Source organism: Cavia porcellus, unplaced genomic scaffold, assembly GCF_034190915.1.
Source record: "Cavia porcellus strain 051 isolate PalLab524CR breed Dunkin Hartley unplaced genomic scaffold, mCavPor4.1 scaffold_7, whole genome shotgun sequence".
Classification (NCBI taxonomy): Eukaryota; Metazoa; Chordata; class Mammalia; order Rodentia; family Caviidae; genus Cavia; species Cavia porcellus.
The window spans coordinates 28,210,752-28,229,296 of NW_026947490.1; the positions used below are offsets into that span (position 1 = coordinate 28,210,752).

General features: G+C 55.9%; 2 protein-coding genes and 1 pseudogene across 7 annotated transcripts; 1 reads left to right on the forward strand and 2 right to left on the reverse strand.

Annotated features, from left to right (window-relative positions):
* Positions 1-56: 56 nt before the first annotated feature.
* LOC134476893 (ragulator complex protein LAMTOR5-like) lies at positions 57-2,168 on the reverse strand (annotated as a pseudogene).
* Positions 2,169-2,344: 176 nt separating this feature from the next.
* Akt1s1 (AKT1 substrate 1) lies at positions 2,345-8,942 on the reverse strand. 4 transcript variants are annotated; one of them, XM_013147893.3, is made up of 5 exons: positions 8,777-8,942; positions 5,257-5,642; positions 4,332-4,409; positions 4,082-4,251; positions 2,345-3,449 (listed from the first exon to the last, which is right to left on the reverse strand). In XM_013147893.3, exons 2-5 carry the CDS (start codon positions 5,633-5,635, stop codon positions 3,306-3,308), a joined length of 771 nt encoding a protein of 256 aa, XP_013003347.2. In that variant the 5' UTR covers positions 5,636-5,642; positions 8,777-8,942; the 3' UTR covers positions 2,345-3,305. The 4 variants fall into 4 exon arrangements, with proteins under 4 accessions (XP_013003347.2, XP_003465543.3, XP_013003350.2 ...); XM_003465495.5 differs by lacking the exon at positions 8,777-8,942 and adding an exon at positions 8,160-8,279; XM_013147896.3 differs by lacking the exon at positions 8,777-8,942 and adding an exon at positions 7,674-8,098.
* Positions 8,943-9,085: 143 nt separating this feature from the next.
* On the forward strand, positions 9,086-18,411 carry Tbc1d17 (TBC1 domain family member 17). 3 transcript variants are annotated; one of them, XM_003465493.5, is made up of 17 exons: positions 9,086-9,282; positions 9,663-9,761; positions 9,990-10,064; positions 11,830-11,953; positions 12,733-12,940; positions 13,419-13,530; positions 13,623-13,778; positions 14,093-14,221; positions 14,322-14,425; positions 14,956-15,050; positions 15,336-15,452; positions 15,546-15,646; positions 15,732-15,831; positions 17,278-17,375; positions 17,455-17,571; positions 17,724-17,810; positions 17,898-18,411. In XM_003465493.5, exons 1-17 carry the CDS (start codon positions 9,262-9,264, stop codon positions 18,093-18,095), a joined length of 1,941 nt encoding a protein of 646 aa, XP_003465541.1. In that variant the 5' UTR covers positions 9,086-9,261; the 3' UTR covers positions 18,096-18,411. The 3 variants fall into 3 exon arrangements, with proteins under 3 accessions (XP_003465541.1, XP_063109231.1, XP_063109232.1); XM_063253161.1 differs by lacking the exon at positions 9,086-9,282 and adding an exon at positions 9,341-9,382; XM_063253162.1 differs by lacking the exons at positions 9,086-9,282; positions 9,663-9,761; positions 9,990-10,064 and having other exon boundaries at positions 11,888-11,957; positions 12,739-12,940.
* The last annotated feature ends 134 nt before the right edge of the window (positions 18,412-18,545 follow it).

Here is an 18,545-nt window from a genome sequence, read left to right on the forward strand (position 1 = left end):
CGCTGTCTCCAGTCTTCAGCCAATGAGGGGGTGCCTACCTCCCAAGGGCAAGGTAGAGAGCTTTGCGGGTAGTTGTTGCCTACTGTCCGCTGCGTGCGCCGCTCTCTATAGGGAGGCTGCTGCTAACTAGGAAGGTCCTGCCTCGGGCGCTCTGCTCGTCGCAGACAGAAGTGACTTGTATGGCTAATTTCACATCCTTTCCTAAGGGAAAAATGGAGGTTTGGGATTATAGGATCACCTTTTTGAGACTTCCCATTAGCCCCTGGGATGGGCCACCCTCTCGCACTAAGACTAAACTAAATCTACTAAAATGAAAAATACCCCAGAGGACGATCTTAGCATAAAATCATCTCCACCCTCTTTCTTCCCCCTCTACACAGATTTATTGAATGTAAAATTCTATATACAAAGTAACCTGGACCTGCTGCCTCAAAACGTGATCTTTTTCTACTAATATCTTGATAGGTTGGTTAAAAAGCAACTTATTCTAAAGTAAATAGAAAAATGCCCAGTGCACTTCACAAGAAGAGCCTAACCAATAGAACTGTAATAGTTTTACAAGGTCACTAACAGACAGGACTGAGTCTCAACAAAGGGGTGCTGAAGAACTGACAGGACACTTTAAGAGGCTGTTTTGTGCACCACCACCGTGATGCTATCATGTTTCTGGATCATAATGATCCCATTATCTGATTCTAGACACACCACAGAAATATCAGTGGGGCCAGAGGTCAGTTTAGCTGCTTGCTGAGCCAGCATGCTCATCTGACAGAGTCCCACGGCAACCCCAATTAAGCCCTTGTGAATCTACACAGGACTCCATCAATGGATGGATTCTTCATTGTGTCCTCCAGGTGCTGCTCTAAAGTCGCTTCCATGCTACCAGCAGTAAACCCTAACCAGGACCCGGCAGCCTGTCGAGTCTTACCCATCTCCACCCTCTTGAGTTATTCCAGGTTTATCGGTTGCCTGCAGGGTCATCGACCTCTAAATCTTCTGCCCACCAGGACTAGTCCGCTAGCCCCACCTGTCACTGCATACACTCATTGTACAACCCAATAAATAGTGGCTGGTTTGGAGTATATGGGTCTTTGCCAGTCCTGAGGCACTGACCTCACAGCCCCTCATCATGCATTAAAAAAAAAACTTCTTGTGGAGGGAAGCGGCGCCATGGCTCCGCCCACGTAGCAGCCCCCTGCCTCCGTGCTTTGGGCACCTACGGGTACTGTCGGCGTTCTGGCTATCATCCTTCTTGCTGCGCTATGAAGCTCAGGCCAGTAGGGGGCGAAGCGGATCCTCTGTCCTTCCCACTTAGACTGCTGCTGGTTCTCATCCTCTAGGGAGAAGCTTGGGTCCCATCAGATGATCATGCTCAGCTGAGGAAACACTTTTGGCCAGTCCCTTAGCCCTAAATCGCTCTTTTGCTGTACTCTCGATGCTACAGTGTTCTCATCTACAAGTTGGCGATAACGGTTTCCTGAGGCTAACAGGAGATATACAGCAAATACATGTAAATTTACCTTATTTGTTATGGTATCAGCCTGTTTCAATTCGGTGGTGGGCTGGAAACAGCGATTCCACACTGACCTCGTCCTAATTTCCAGCCAAGCACCACCTGCTTCGTCTCGGGGTTCCTAGCTTTGCAGCACCTTAGCTCCGGAGCTGATTCTTAAAGGACGATTCTGATTCCAGCATTCATCCCCCTGAAGATAGTGTTTCTCAGTCACACGGAACCAGAGTACTCTACTCGGGCCAGGAACCTCTATTTTCTTTTTCTTTTCTTGCTTTTTTTTGGTCTTTTTCCTTTTTATCGGTACCAGGGATCAAACTCACGACTTGCAAGGCAGGCGCTTATGCCGCTGAGCTAAATCTCCAACCCCTCTATTTTCTTTTTCTTTCTTTTTTCTCCTTTTGTCTTTTTTGAGACGGGGTCTCGCTATGTAGTTTAGGCTGGCCTTGAGCTCACTTTGTAGCCCAGACTGGTCTCGAACTCGCAAGGATCCTCCCATCTCAGCCTCCAGAGTGCTGGGATTACAGGCGTGAGCCACCACACCAGGGTCCATTTTCTTATCTATAAAATAAGGACGTGATCCCAGTGTACTGACAGATGAAAAAAAAAAAAAAAAAAAAAAAAAAAGGACGCGAGCCGGTTGTGGAGGTGCACATAAGCAATCTCAGCACTCGGCAGGCTGAGGCAGGATCACCGCGAGTTGAAGGCCAGCCTGGACTACATGGCCTCAAAAAACTAAAAACAAAAACTGGAGACAGTAATCCCTGTTCTCACCTTTGCAACGATAATCGATGAAATGCTGTCTCGTTTCAGAAAATGCTGAACACCCACAACTCACATTTATCAAACTCTTTTAATCTCAGAGCGCCACTCCTAACTCCCGATCCTCCCACTCTCTCCCCCACACCAGGGCCGGAGAGCGAGGCTCCCTGCCCCCCACCTTGGGTGGACAAGGGACCTTTAAGGCACCTGTGGGGGTGGGAGGGAGGGGCGGGAGCTGGTACCGTCCAGAATAAAAGGACGGGCTTGGATTGGTAGGCTCTTATGGGATGGAACCAGTGAGGGGCGCTGGACTCAAGGTCAGGATTGAGCCATCCCTGAGGAGGCCAGGGGTACAATAGTCAGGACTCGGCCAAAAAAACCGAGTCCAGCCCCAGTAGTGTAAAAACTGAAACAAAACAACAGCTAGCAAACTGAAAGCCTCGGCTAGATTCAGGGCACTGGAGAGCTTGACCACGCCCCGAGGCTTCAGCCAATCAGGAGGGAGGACCTAGGAAGGGCGGGCACTGGACCACACCCCCAAAGGGCTATAGCCAATCAGGAAGCAGGATTTAGAAAGGACGGAGGTAACTCCGGGGAGACTGATAGAGCCCCTTGACTGGATTTAAGCCAATCAAATGAAAGAGCTGCCCAGTCACTAGGCTAAAGTGGAGGCCACTACCCAATCCTGGAGCTTGGCTGTACTCTTTCAAGGATGGAGCCAATGCCGAGCGAGCAAAGACTGTCGCTAGGCACAAAACCGACGGAGTTGACCTTTGATGGGTTCAGAACCAGCCATGCTCCTGTCCAGAGTGACTCGGTGGCCTTCAAAGAATCTGTAGCTGGGCAGAGAAAAGGTCGACAGACCCAACCGACGGACTGGACACATTTTGCTCTCTGGCACAGGAGCCGTGGGCAGAAGGGCAGGGGACAGGCTGGGCCCCGGCCAGGCCCGCGGATTGGCGGGCCTCAGGGGCGGGGCAGGGGTGTAGTGTGGGGCCTGCAGAAGCGGCCAGGGACGCTGCCTCCCCAGGCCTCAGTATTTCCGCTTCAGCTTCTGGAAGTCGCTGGTGTTGAGCCGTGGTCGCGGCAGGTCCCCAAAGACCTGGGTGTCCTCAGCCTCCCGCAGCACCAGCGCGCGCATGCTCGCTGCGATGCGGTCCAGGTCGGGCGAGGAAGGCTGTGGAGACCACGACTGAAGGGGTTAGGCGCCAGAGGGACCTGGGTACCCCTTACCCACCCAGTGCCCACTGCCAGCTATTCCCTTCTGCCACTGATTCTCATGCCTCCTCCAGGCAGGTTTCCTGGTCTTGGTCCCACTGGCGTCACTCTGTTATTCCAAAGGTTGTACACACCCAGGGTGTCTCCAGAGGATTTGGCCCAAGGGCCCTCTCATGTTTCTACCAGATCAAGTAGTTGTAAGGAGGGGTGTCTGCCTCCCTAGGCCGTTTCCTCTCCTGAAAAACGGGGCCAAGAGGCCCTGTTAGAGCTGAGATGAAATCATGTTCTAGGGACTGCTGGGAAAGGTGGCTTGAAAAGACACCTTGCACAGCCTCCTGCGGGCCTCTGACCTGAAGGGTGCCGGAGAGACAGCAGCCCAAGGTCACGCAGGATCTAATTTGAGGCCAACCTGAGCCACTTTGTCTCAAAAATGAAAACTAACAAGGATGGGATGGAGCTCGAGGGAAGGCTCTTACCTAGTATGCACAAGGCCCTTGGTTTGAGTCCCAGTTTGATTTCCCAAACAAGTCAGCTCAGGGGTGAAAGCATGAGTGTAGGGCTTCCCTGGGGTTTGACTCTGAGCCCTCTCACCTGTCCGTTCTCCTCATCTGATGACCGCGCCTCGGTTCTCTTTTCCTTGAAGGCCCAGACGGGCACAGACACGGGCAGGGACTTGGCGTACTGCTGTGTGGGCAGGGCAGAGGCAGCAGGCACAGAACAGTTCGGGGGGCCGGCGGGGACCTCCTCACTCAGGCTGCCATCTGCGAGGGAAGGGGGTCTTTAGCCTCTGTCCCCAAGTTCATCCCAGCTGCTGGGAGCAGCACCAGCCTGGGCTACTCACCATCTGTGCTCTCGGGGTCTGACTCGCAGAAGGGGGGCAGATCCTGGAGAGTGGTGTCCTCGTCCATCATGAAGAGCCCTGTGGGTGGCATCAAAGCCCCAGCTACTCAGGTGTCCGATATCAGGCACTGCCACTGCTCACCTGGAGCCTCTGCCTCAAACACCCTTCCCCTCTTCTGTGTGCCACTAGCAGAATCCAGCTTTTGCCACCTGCCTGATCCTCTGTAGTAAACAGCTGGTGGTGTGAACTCCTGGAGGTCTGTTTGGGACATACACTGGGGCTCCATACAGACGCAGAGAGAAATGGCATGATTGTGATCCCACTTGGATCACAAATGGAGGTCAAAGGCCACTATGGGTCCCATCATTTGCCCAAGATCCCCTGCTAGTAAGTAATTAGCACCAGGATGTGAACCCAGAGTCTGTGCCCTTCCTGCTTTGGGAGTTTTCTGCAGCAATGCTGAGCAGCCAGCTGTCAGTAAGAACAACACATGAACAACTCTTATTATCAAGGTCCCAGTGAACTCCTATTCCATTCTCAAAGTCCTGGTGTCCAGCCTTCGGGAAGTCTCTAGTCTCCTGAAATTCCCCTGAACACCTAGCTGCTTCCTAGTCTTTGAGCCCTGCTGCTCTATGGAGGTGCAGTTCCAGCACCTCCCAAGGCCTTGGCTTCCTGGGTTAGGCCCACTTCCCTGGTGAGCTCCTGAGCTCCTACCTTGACCCGAAAGTTCCCCATGATTGATGCCAGGACACCAATCCAGCTAGACTGGGACCCCTCAGAGAGAAGCCTGACCTTGCTTTGAGCTCCACCCAATGCTCCTGTCTGGCTGCCAGGCTGGGGAATGAGGTGCCCACAGGACATCAAGTCCAGTATGACAGTCCTACCCTCAGGAAGGCCACCCTAGCCCCTGCCTGGTGCTTCTCACCTCCATTATCACTGTTGCCCAGCCGTTCTCCGGAGGTCTCTGTCTCTGTCGGCTCATCGTCCTCATCTTCGTCGTCCTCCCTGGGCAAGGCTGGGCGGGGCGGGCTCGGAGGAGGGCTGGGTGGCTGTGGCATTGGTGGAGGTCGGGGTGGCCGAGCAGCGGCTGCAGCCCTGTGAGCCTGAGCTATGTCATGGAGGCAGCGGCGGGCAGCCTCGGCCAGGGCCCCACGGCCATGGGCTGCATAGGCACAGGGCCCTGGGCGTGGTGGTGGTGGTGGTGCGGCAGTCAGCAGCACCAGCTCTGTGCCCGTCCGGGCCCTGAAGCGCTCGGCGGCCCCCACCACGGCCTCCCACAGCTCCTCGGGCCGCCCCGCTGCCATCCGAACCCTGCAGGCCAGAGCAGGAGAGGGGCTGAGGCCTGGCCTCTGTGCGTTCCCACCCAGCCCTGAATGTCACCCTTGCCTGGCCCTCGCTTCCACTTTGCTCCCACTGAGCTGGGTGCCTCTGCAAGTGTGCTGCCCCAGGACCCCTCGCTGCCACCCCTTGTTCCCATGTCCTCCCTCCTCCCATCTGAGCCATGGCAGTTTGCACCCTCAGTACAAACAGGCAAGAGGCAAAATGACAAAGTGACCTGTGTGACAACACTGATTCCATGTTAAAGGGATGCCACATTAGCTACCCCACCTAAACAGAACGTGCGGCTAACGTGAGTGTCATCTGTCTTTGGGGACATTTTAAGTTGCATGGGTGGCAGGCCTGCATCTCTGGGGACAGCCCCTGGCCCAGCCTGCACAAGGGGGAGTAGGTCCCTATTTCACCTGTCCTTGCCCCTTGCCACACCCCTGTGATAAGGTGGCCCTGCATTGGCTGCCAACCTGTCACTCATCTTGTGTGCACCAGACTTCCCTCACCCTGGACAGAGCCAGTCTCTGCTCAGGGCAGCGCCATACACATGTACCCTTCAGGACGGGATTGGTTCTGTCATGGAATGACCTGAGGGCAGCGAGTCAATACAGGCAAAACAAACAAAACGGCCAGGAACTGCCCTGTGCCAAGAGTGCACCATGCAGCTCGGAGCCGTCTGCCCCGGATCCCATCATCCTGGCTCAGAACAGCTGTCCCACTGCCCGCCTTCTCTGTCACACTGCACACTCCCCAAGGGTGGGAACCTGAGTCCCAGGGGCAGGCCTGCTCCCTACACAGTGGGAAAAAGGCCAAGGAGGCGGGGCTCGCTTCCTGCTCTCTGTGCCTGTGGATCTGCACAGTGGAGCCATGTGCTATTGGGTGGCTGAGGAGCTTCCCAAGAGGGGTAGTGAGCTCCCCGTTGTGGAGGAATTCAAGCTCAACAGGGACATGGCAAAGGCAAGTGGAGAGGCTGTAAGCTGAATCCAACCTGCAGGCCCTGGGTGACTCAAGGTTATGGAAGGCAGGGTCTGCAGCACCTGTGCAGGCTCGGCCCTGTCACCACTTCCTGCCTCTGGGGGCTGTGAACTCAGGGACCATCCAGGCCAGGGCAGCTAGGGGCCTAGGGTCCAGGCCATGGGTGTGAGTGGCCTCTCATTCACATTCCACCTCCCCGAGGGAGGAGCTGTTGTCACTCCACTTTACAGTCACCAACTGGGTCTCCAGGCCTGTTCTTAATCCTCACTGCCACCCTGCTGCCTTAGGAGCCCAGCATCATGATTCCACCCAGATGGGTGAGAGGCTCAAAGAGCCTAAGACACTGGCCAGCAGGCACACAGCCAGCCAAGCAGGAGTGGGGCCGAAACCATTTCTACCTGATGAAACCATTTCTGCCTGACCCCCAGGGCCCGCAGCGACGGGAGGTGCTCGGTTCTGTTCTATTGGCCTCCTCCTTCCCATCCTCCTTCCCATCTGAGGAGGAAAGTAAGGCTCAGGGCAGAGAGATGAGTGCTCCAGGGCCACGCAGCCTGGCATTTGGGCCGGGGCTCTCATTCCTCTGGGGCCCCGGCCCCTCCTGCCTTGGAGAGGGCAGGGGAAGAGGGCGACTAGGGTAGCCACAGGCGGAGCACTGTGAAAATGGGGGGCGAGTGGGCGGTGACTCTCCCATCAGAGGCGACAGGGACAAAAAGGAGGAGGGGACAGTCACAGGCCAGGGCCTGAGGACTACGTGGACTCAGTTACTCCGCAGGGGACGCCAGGAGAGGGAGCCTCGGGACCCCTACTCTTGAGAGGAAGTCCTGTCGGCTAGGGGAGCCCCCCTCCACGCAGACGTTTAACAGGAGAGATGCGGGGGCACAGTAAGGCGCCTTAGGATGACTGCAGGGAGGAGAGGTGAGGACAGTGGGTGGAGTGAGGAAACTGCTTCCAGCAGGAGGTGACAACAGAGCAAAGACCCCCTAGGCGGGGGATGCCAGCGACCCCCCCTCCCGCCGTCAAGCTGGAGGCAGCCCTCACCCGCAGGCGTGGAGAACGCGATCATGCAGGAGGCCGGGTGAGCGTCGGGGGCCCTGCTCCGCCGCGCAGGCTCCTCCCCACCGCGCCCGGGGTCCAGGGCAGACCCACTGCTCCAGGAAGAAAACAGGAAATCCCGCCCAGGTGGGAGCCAGGACAGGAAGTCCCGCCTTTGGACGGGTGAGGGGCGCCCCGGATCCCGCGAGTGATTCCCCCAGCCCCGTGGACACGGTCCATCGCCAAGGGAAGCATCCCAGAGGGGCCTGGTAGCCGAAGACAAGGCTGGCGAGGATTTGCCTCGGGCTAGACACGAACGTTCCCGGGGGAGGCTCCTTGCCAGCGCTCAGGCAAGTGCCTCTGGACAAACTCTGTCATCTGGTCTATGTAGGTCGTAGCCCTCCCATAAGCCGCTCGCCCTCCCAGCTCCCCTCGGCCTCAGGGCCGCCAAATCCCCCCCACACCGCGGTTCACAACGCCGCCTCCACTCACGTGCCCGTAGCCAGCATGGCCAGCCTGGCGCCGTCGCCGCCCTCAAAAGGCATGGCGGCGCCTTGCGTCACTTCCGGTTACCTGCCCCTCCCGCACTCTGCCCACTCCGCCTCCCTTGTCCACGCCGCCAGAGACCAAAGTGGCCACAGGGGCTTCTGCCAGGCAACAGCAGGGTGCCCATAAGAAAGATGACATAAGGTTGAGCAGAAACCACTACATCACTTCGATTCACCCCTTAAGAAGCATGGCTGTTCAAGGATGCTTACCCAGAGCCACAATAAACTAAAGCGACCTCACGTCGTTTATCCATAATCAACTTCCAGAAAAGGGGGAGACGACTGCCCGTAATAAACATGGCAGCTACCTGGCTTCATCTGCCCATAATATACACGGGCTCTCCCTTCCTCCAATTGTGCCCTTCCCATCACGAAGGCTGTTAAAGGTCCAATACAGGATTTCTTGCTTCGATTTACCCAGCTTCAAAATGGTGACTCAGCATTTTTAAAACTTTTCTCGGTTATTGAGGAATTCTCCTGGGAATACTTCCTTAGTACTGTGGACTTCATCCCATTATTTTGGGCCCTTTGGCATCTCTTGTGATGTATGGTTCCTCTCACCTTCTTTTCTTTATGTGATCTTCTTTTGCAAAACTTCTCTGCTGCGCCCCGCAAGGATTGGGACTGCCCTGCACTAATATGGCCTCAGTCAACTCCCTCTCCCCTGCCAAAGCGCTGCCCTCAAACAAAATGGCACTTTTATAGCTTCGATGCCAGAATACAGTATGGAGAGGGAGAGTTTCGGCAAGAGGAGAGCAAAGGAGTGGAGCTCTAGAGCCCTCCCACTTGTTTACTTCGTAGGGAAGAGTAGAACCACTGCGCCTGCGTACTATCGCTGGCCCGTAGTCTCCCGTCTGAGCCATGTGACTTGGTCATTTGTGCAGGTGGAACTACCCTATCCTGAAAGATGGTTTCACCCTCTCCTGCTCTAGAATGGTAGGGGTGCTACCACTCTCGGATCTTAATGGGGAGTATCTTTTCCGGATGTGACACTACGTTGACCCGGAAAAGGAGGAGGCCGGGGCAGTGGTGTTTTGGTGGCGGCTATGGAGGGATCTGGCTACAGGGTGAGTACTCAGAACCCATTTTCTCGTTTCTGTCTGTGCAGTATACCTTGGCCCCATAGTTTGCTTTTCCCTCATGCCGCGCGGAGACTTCGGGAACCAGGTAGAACCTTAGCAAACACCATTTTCCTACAAACACGCTGTCACCGTCCATGGTCTGGGAAGACTTACCTTTTGGCCCCGCCCCGTGGGAATGCAAACCCACAGCGGAACGTGGGGCGGGGGGTTGGCTCGGCCACGCCCCTACCTCGCCGGAGGCCGCCTTGGGCCTCGCCTCCTGACCGTAGCTCCTTCCCTTCCCCGCTCTTATTGGCTCCCGCCGTGGTCTCGCCTCCTGCGCGACTGGCGCGGCGCGGCTGGGACCTGACGGGCTCCTCCCCCAGGTGGTGTTTGAGAAGGGGGGCGTGTACCTGCACACCAGTGCCCGGAAGCACCAGGACCCGGATTCCCTCATCGCAGGCGTCATCCGTGTTGTGGAGAAGGTGGGCCGGGAGGGAGCTGGCCTGGGGCGGGCCTTCGGCAGGATCGAGGCAGTATTTGTAGGAGTCTTGTCTGCAGATCAGGGCTGGGACCTTAGAAGGGTGGGGTGGAAATTGCAGTGGGGGACGAGGCTTTGGAAAGCTGATGGTAGAGGCTGCAAAAGTTTGGAAACGCAGTGGAAAGCTTTGGAGTAGTTCGGGAGCCCATTTACAGCTCGCCATTTCCCTCAGGACAATGACGTCCTCCTGTACTGGGCTCCTGTGGAGGAGGCTGGAGATGCCACCCAAATCCTCTTCTCCAAGAAGGTAGGTGCCACCTCTAAGGCGTCGAGAGGCCCAGATCCCGGGATGGCCTTGGGGCGTGTGTAAGCCTGACTAGGAGCCTGGCCGTCTGTGAACTGGGCTTCTCTTTTTGTGTGAAGCGGGTTGAAAATCTTCGCTTAAGGAAAGAGGGGGTGCCCTGCTAGCATGCAACCTGGGGGTTCCAGTTACTGGAAGGCGTGACTTTCTGAGGTGTTTGCTGCTCACTGGATTGCTCCTTCCTCCATGATTCTCACAACTTTGTCCTCTTTCTGTCCTTCATCACAGCTCTGGGTGCTATGTCTTGGCATTCCTCTGAGTCCTCTCCCCCCACCCCTAGCTTGCCCCCAAGTTCGCAATAGCAGCAGCCACTGTTTATGGTTCTTACTGTGTGTTGGCCCCCACACTGGGGACTTGAAGCTATCTTCATAAAAATCCGTGAGCAAACCACTCTTTTTCCTTTATTGAGATATAATTAGCTGGGTGAGGTGGCACATTCCTGTAATCCCAGCTCTCCGGAGGCTGAGGCAGGAGATTGTCTTGAGTATGAGGCCAATGTGAGCTACATAGTGAGTTCAAGCCCAGCCTGAACTACATATCGAGGCTTTGTCGAAAAAAAAAAAAGATAATTCCCAGTTTCCAAAGATGAATATTTATTGGGCATCACAAACATACACTAATAAAAAGGATATATTTCACTTACCATAAAAATTCAGTTTTAATAGCTGGGCATACTGGTGCATACCTGTAATCCCAGCATTCAGGAGGCTGAGGTGGAAAATCGTTTGAAGTCCAGATCAGCCTCGGCTACAAAGTGAGCTCAAGGCTAGCCTGAACTGCATGGCGAGACCCTGTCTCAAGAAGACAACAAAGACAAAAAGATTTAATTTTTGTAGTGATTTTTTTTTGTTTTTTTTGGTTTTTTTTGTCTTTTTCCTTTTTATCGGTACCGGGGATCGAATTCAGGACTGCCTGCTTCCAAGGCAGGCGCTTATGCCGCTGAGCTAAACCTCCAGCCCCCAGCCCCATGTTTTAAAATTTATATAATCCCAGCACTTATGCGGCTGCGGCAAGAGGGTCACCATGAGTTCAAGGGCAACCTGGAGTATACTGAGACCTTGTCTCAAAATTTAAAAGTGTATAGTTGAAAAATGAAAAAAAAAAGTGTGTAGTTGAGTGTATTCCTAGGGTTGTGCAGAAGCATTCAGCCTTTGCCCCTTGTGTACATTTGACATTTGCTTCCTCATGTTTGTTTTCGCCTGTTGGCTCTGCTGGGCTGGGCTGCTGTGACCACTTGTGTTTTTCTATGGACTTGCTTTCTTGTAGGCACATATGTAGGAGTGGAATTGCTGGCTCATTGCTTAACCTTTTGGAAACCAGCTGTACTATTTTCCAATACAGTGACACCACTTAATCCCTGTCAGCAGTGTGTGAGGGTTCCAGTTTCTCTGTGCCCCCAACAACATATGTGGCCATCTTGGGTCCCAGCTGGCCTGGTGGGCATGAGTAGTTGCCATCTGCTTTAAGTACCATGGGCTGGGACAGTCTCCTGCAGAGCTGCCTGCTGTGTCGCATTTATCTCTGAAAGTACTGGGGACTTGGGTTCGAATCCTAGCTCACTCTTGGCTGTGCTGATGACCCTGAGCAAGTGCTGTGCTTTCTTTGCGCCTCTTTTCTTCTTTTTTCAGTGAGGCTGTCTTCTAGTGAGGCCTCAAGCCTCAAATCTGGCAAACTTGAATCCATAGCCCGAACTGTTTTCTCTTCTTTCAAGGATTCAAGTGGGGGTGACCCCTGCACCTCTGAGGAGGAACCCACCTTTGACCCTGGCTATGAACCTGACTGGGCTGTCATCAGTACTGTGCGGCCACGGCTCCACCACTCAGAGCCCACCAGAGGTAGGCTGAGTTGGCTGTCGTTCATCCTGGCTCCAAAGGCTTTGCTGCCCATAGTCAAGATGGCCACAGAGCACTGCCTTTCTTTCCCAGGAAGATAGAGTGGGTCTACCCTGACCACCCCCAGAAGGTTTTCACTCTGCTGGGGGTGACAGATGAAGCAGTCACAGGGTTATCTGTGCTATCCTGGAATTACAGAGGGTGTGGGGTATCCAGAGGAAGTGTTCGACGCTTCTGGGCAGAGGGGAGGCCTTTCAGGTAGAGGTGATAGAGAGCTTGGCTCTCAGGAGTTTTCTCATTAGAGAGAGAAGAGCCTGTGGAAGGGCCCTTGGGCTTTTGTTATAGCTCAGGTTGGGATCTGTGATAGCAGGGTTGGTGGTGAGACAGGCAGGGAGTCAGAGACATACCTGAGAGGCCCTGTGTGCCAGCTTGAGGATTGTGGGCTTCTCGGAAGAGTCTGGAACAGTAGCATGCCCGCCAGGCTTTCTTCCTTTTTTTTTTTTTTTTTTTGTCTTTTTCCTTTTTATCAGTCCTGGGGATCGAACTCACGACTTCCTGCTTGCAAGGCAGGCGCTTATGCCGCCGAGCTAAATTCCCAGCCCCTCTTCCTTCCTTTTTTATCAGCTGTGATTCTGAGGAAGTTTGGGGGGAGGGGGGCAGGGTTCCCAGAGGTCAGTATGTGGGGCAGATTGTGCTGGGGCCTCTGTGGCCAGCCATGCTGTTTGAGTGTCCCCAGTTAAGCTGGTGGCCTCTGGCTTGTCACACTGGTGCTTTCCCCCTAGGTACAGAGCCCAGCTCCCCCCGGGGCCAGTGGGCCTTCTCAGTGAGTCTCGGGGAGCTCAAGTCTATCCGCCGGTCCAAGCCAGGCCTCAGCTGGGCCTACCTGGTTTTGGTGACCCAGGCTGGAGGCTCCCTGCCTGCTCTGCACTTCCACCGGGGAGGCACCCGAGCCCTGCTCCGTGTCCTCAGCCGCTACCTGCTGTTGGCCAGGTGAGCCTGCTCCCAGGCCTGACCCCTCAGGGCTGCCAAAGAAGGATGACTGCGGAGGAAGAGGAAAGGAAGCCACTGGCACGTGTAACTGAGAAGTCCCATAGTACTGATTTTGCAGGCCCCAGGGTCAACGTGTTGTTCATTTCCCCCGAGGGCCTATCTTTTCCAGCAGTCCTGGTTTAGCAACCCCAATGGATAGAAAAACATTTTCCCATAAAGCCTTCAAAATTCTAGGTTTCTCATTGGTTTATCTTTCAGTCAGTCATCCTGGCCAGGGAAGTATAAGGCTCTCATTGGCCAGCCTGGGTCATGGGCCCACCCTGGGGGTCCAGCTCTGGTCTCCCAGCAATAACACCAGAGATGAGGGGCTCCCCAGGGGTAGGGGGGACACTGCTACTGGAAGGAATATGGTACGAACAGCCCCCGACACCAAGCGCTGTACCTGTGTGTCACCGGCTCATCCCCGCCTGCCTCCCAGCTCCCCACAGGACTCCCGCCTCTACCTTGTCTTTCCCCATGACTCCTCTGCCCTCTCCAATTCCTTCCACCACCTGCAGCTCTTTGACCAGGACAGCTCCAACGTGGTCTCTGTGAGTGTCCTAGGCACCGGGCCTGGTGGGTGGGAATCGGGCAGGGTGAGACCTGAAGGATCAGCTGTGACAACCTTGGTCCCTGTTCCCAGCGCTTCCTCCAAGACCCCTACTCCACCACCTTCAGCAGCTTCTCCCGAGTGACCAACTTCTTCCGGGGAGCCCTGCAGCCACACCTCGAGGGCGCTTCTTCCCCTGATCTTCGTCCCCCACCCGATGATGAGCCTGGCTTTGAGGTCATCTCCTGTGTGAGTCTCTAGTGGACTCTCCTGATGACTTCTGGCTGTGTCCTCCGGGCAGGGAACCTCATTTCCCTGGGCTTCTGCTTCTTGGTAATGTGGGGACAGCAGTAGCACTGCCCTTCCAGGGTCACATCAGGAGTAGCTTGGGACAGGCTTACGAGGTCGCACAGGCACTGTGTGCACCTGGCTGCTATTCCCAAGGACTGTCCTGACTGGGGAGCAGGGTGTCACTGCTGCTTCCAGCTCCTGGGCATCAATGATCCCTGTCTAATTTGGGGTCACACCCAGTGAGTTTGGGTTCACCTGCCCTGTGTCCACAGGTGGAGCTCGGACCGAGGCCGGTCGTGGAACGGGCCCCTCCGGTCACAGAGGAGGAGTGGGCCAGGCACGTGGGCCCTGAGGGCCGCCTGCAGCAAGTCCCCGAGTTGAAGAAGCGGATCTTCTCAGGGGTGAGGGCCAGCAGGGGAGGGGCAGGGGCAGGAGCAGGGTTGGGCTGGGCTGGTGGGCATCTGGGAGGCTCGCTGAGCCGTCTGACCTGTTCCACCCCAGGGTCTGAGCCCTGGCCTGCGGCGTGAGGCCTGGAAGTTCCTCCTGGGCTACCTCAGCTGGGAGGGCTCAGCTGAGGAGCACAAGGCCCACATGCGTAAGAAAACGTGAGTGGGAAAATGTGGGCCCTGCATTCCCCGCATGCTCCATCCTGTGAAACCTGTTCCTTTGACTCCCTCAGGGCCCCTCAGAGTGAGCATGTGTCTGACCCCTGGCTGCAGGACCCAGCTGTACCCTGTCTCTGATGTGCTTTGTCCAGCAGGGGTAATGGGTTCTCACTAGAAACCCACACGAGCTGAGCATAGTGGTACATGCTTGTAATCCCAGCACTGGGGAGGCTGAGGCAGGAGGATTGCTGAGAGTTTGAAGCCAGCGTGAACTAAATAGTGTAACCCTGTCTCAAAAAAAAACTAAACAACAAAAAAAACCAAAAACCTATAAAAGCCCATGTGGTTGTTGGGTGGGGTGGGTGTCAGCAGTGGGTAGTCGAAGGGGTGGGAACAAGATGGTCACCGCAGCTGGTAGTCACTGGCTTGCATTGTGTGGTCAGGGTAAAGTCCTGGGGAGAGACAAGGGTGAGGGAGTGTGCTGGTCGGGAATTGCTCTCCCGTACTTCCTGTCCTCTTCTGCCCCACAGGGACGAGTATTTCCGCATGAAGCTGCAGTGGAAGTCCGTGAGCCCCGAGCAGGAGCGGAGGAACTCCCTCCTGCACGGATACCGCAGCCTCATTGGTGGGTGTCGGGTGGGGTGAGCAGAGGCAGGGACAGCTGATGGACAGGCCAGGGATGAGGAAGGGTTGTGGGGTCAAGTGGCAGCGCTTGCAAAGACAATTTGGTAATTATGTCTTCCTGTTCCTCAGTTTCCCCACATTTAAAAGCGGGGAGGAAACCTGAGGCCTTATAGCATAAGGCTGGCGATGCCATGGAGCTCAGGGTTGGTGCTGGGTTGGTGCTGGTGACCAGCAGTGCCCGTTGCCTTTCTTATTCCACACCCCCCGCCCCCCGCTCCCCCTGCAGAGAGAGATGTGAGCCGCACTGACCGGACCAACAAGTTCTATGAGGGCCCAGAGAACCCGGGGCTGGGCCTGCTGAACGACATCCTCCTCACCTACTGCATGTTCCACTTCGACCTCGGTGCAGCGATGGGCAGGGAGGGCCGGGCTGCATGGGGCCCCTCAAAGTGCTGACGCCCTGAACGGCACTGACCATGTATCTTCCCCACTCCAGGCTATGTCCAGGGTATGAGTGACCTTCTCTCTCCGATCCTCTACGTCATTCAGAACGAGGTGGATGCCTTCTGGTGTTTCTGCGGCTTCATGGAGCTTGTGGTGAGGCGCAGGGTGAGGCAGGGATGGGGTCCTTGTGGAATCAGGGCTCCAGGCTCCTCACAGGAACCTCCCTTGCACCCTGCAGCAGGGAAACTTTGAGGAGAGCCAGGAGACCATGAAGCGGCAGCTGGGGCAGCTCCTGCTGCTGCTGAAGGTGCTGGACCAGCCACTGTGCGACTTCCTGGGTATGTCCCAAGGGTCCATGAGTGGGGGACAACAGAACCTCAGAGGGTGCCAAGGCTCCCCTAGTGATAGCTGCCAGGGTGTCTAGAACACTGGGTTCTGATCCAGGCCTGAAAAACATCCCATGTGAGCTAAAACCTGACTGGAAGTATAAAACTGAGGGGCAGTTTAGGCCCGCCTTGGCACAGACAGGTGTCCTGATGCTGTGACCTGCTGTGCGCCTGGCCAGCTGCCCCTCCTTACCCCCATCCCAAGGTGGCTTGGACTCAGACTTAATCTGCTGGCTAACTTTCCAGAAATAAGGACGTGGATGTGGCTCCACTGAGTCTGTTCTGACCTTGCACCAAGATGGAAATTGGTTCCCTAAGCCAGGCATGTTGGTGCCTGCCTATAATCCCAACTTTGGGAAGCTGAGGCAGGAGGGTCACAAGTTTAGGCTAGCCTGGGCAGTTTGCCTCAGTGAGAGACCCTGTCTCACCAAAAAAATTTTTTATAAAGGGAAGGCTGGAGTTATAGCTCAGTGTTAAAGGTCCTAGGTTCAACCCCCAGTACCACACACAGAAGAAAAAACTGGTTCTCTGGCCCTGGGGATGCTGTATTCCAGCTGTACACTCTCCTTTATGACTTTTCCATGTAAAAAAAAGAAGAAATTTAGATTTAGAAAACAGAGATGCTGATCAGGTGTGGTGATGCACACCCGAAATCCCAGCACTTAGGAAGCTGAGGCAGGAGGAACGCTGTGAGTTCAAGGCCATCTTGAGTTTTCAGGCCAGGCTGAACTACAAAAGGAGACCCTGCCTCAAAAACACAAAGCAGAAAGGAAGTAAAAGGCATTGAGGAGAAAGCCACTTATTTATGAGGAAGCTCTAGGACTGCACTGGGGAGGGAGACGCAAGTACCTGGCCACCCCTCACCTCAAAGAAAAGCAGCTGAGCCATAGAAAAGCCCAGGCCACTTCCTGGGATACTGGATGGAGCTGCCTGTGTGTTATTAAGTGTCCTGGAGGGCGCACTCAATCTGACCTGCGGCATGCACAGGCCACCTTTTCATCATGATGAGTGTTTCAAGGATTTTCAGAGGGGACCGTGTCCAGGGAAGCACTCTTTGACACAGCCTTTGAATTCTTTGAAGTCATCTCAGCAGCTGACATTTGTGCCAGCAGTGTACCCAGGGGTTCTGTGTTCTCGATCCCTGCCAGCACTGGGGGCTGGGACTTCCGTGTCCCAGGGTGTAGCCCTGCATCCCTGGGCATCCAAGCAGGAGGTGGGGAGGTTGCACACTTCCAGTGGAGTGTGGCAGGCAGGGTGGGAGATGGTACCCTGCCACCATGGAAGCTCCCACCCTGGACTCCTGGGCTGCCTACACCAGGCTGGTCACTTCTCAGAAGCTGAGGATCCAGGGTACCCTGCTGTAAGCCCCAGCACTGAACTGCCCGCTGTTTCTCCCAGACTCCCAGGACTCCGGTTCGCTCAGCTTCTGCTTCCGGTGGCTGCTCATCTGGTTCAAGAGGGAATTCCCCTTCACAGACATCCTGCGCCTGTGGGAGGTGGGAAAAGGGGGCTGGCTGAATGGGGGAAGTGGGAGGGGCTGGGGGACAATGGGCAGAGATTCCTTCCCGTCCCCAGGTGCTGTGGACTGGGCTTCCTGGACCTAATTTGCACCTGCTGGTGGCCTGTGCTATCCTGGACATGGAGCGGGATACCCTCATGCTGTCAGGCTTCGGCTCCAATGAGATCCTTAAGGTGAGCTCCTCTCTGCCCCCATGCTGTCTGTGGCAGTGGGCGCTGCCTACGGGTGGCTGCTGCTTGAGATACAGGACTCCTTGAGCACTGCCGGGGTGGGACTGGCAGTCTGCTGTTCTGTACATGGCTATGCCCTCCTGTTCCTGCCGCAGCACATCAATGAGCTGACCATGAAGCTAAGCGTGGAGGATGTGCTGACCCGCGCTGAGGTGCTGTACCGGCAGCTCACCGCCTGCCCTGTGAGTCCAGCCTCTCTCCCCACAGCCTCGCCCTGACAGATGCTCTCCTGCCTGGGGTGTCTAACCTGGCCCTTACCTGTCCCCCAGGAGCTACCTCACAACGTGCAGGAAGTGCTAGGCCTGGCACTGCCCGCAGAGCCCCGCAGCCCCTCGCCTCCAGGCTCTCCACTGCCGCTGTCACCCACACATGCCCCTCCGGCACCACCGCCTGCTGCAGATGTGGCCCCACAGCCGGATAGCAGCCTGGAGATCCTGCCTGAGGAAGAAGACGGCGGGGACTCCTAGCCTGCCCCAGCGGCCTGGCACCAGCACTTTAATGGCCCTGCACTCCCGAGGAGGAGCTGGCTTCTGGAAACTGACATGTCTCCATCTGCAGTGACCTTAACCGTGGGTGACAAGGCCCATGTGGGAGGAGGGGGTGCCCAGATTCCCTTCTGATACAGGCCTAACCGCATGGCCCTTTATTGGCCAATGAGGAATAAGAGGAGGTTCCCATGAGAGTGTGATGGGGTGCTGGGGACGCCACTGCCACTGGCAGCTGCAGGGCCTGCCCACCAGCGAGCTGCGACCTTTGTGAGGAATAAACTGGTTCAGCTCGCCAGCTGTGGGGTTTCTGTCCCTGCGCATGTGGTGGCAGGGGTGGCCGCTCTACGCCCTGCCTCCTGTGCCCGCCCACGCGGCCCCTGTCCTGGAAGAAGTTTGGGTCCCCTCGGGAACAGCGCTGGCAGCTCCGGT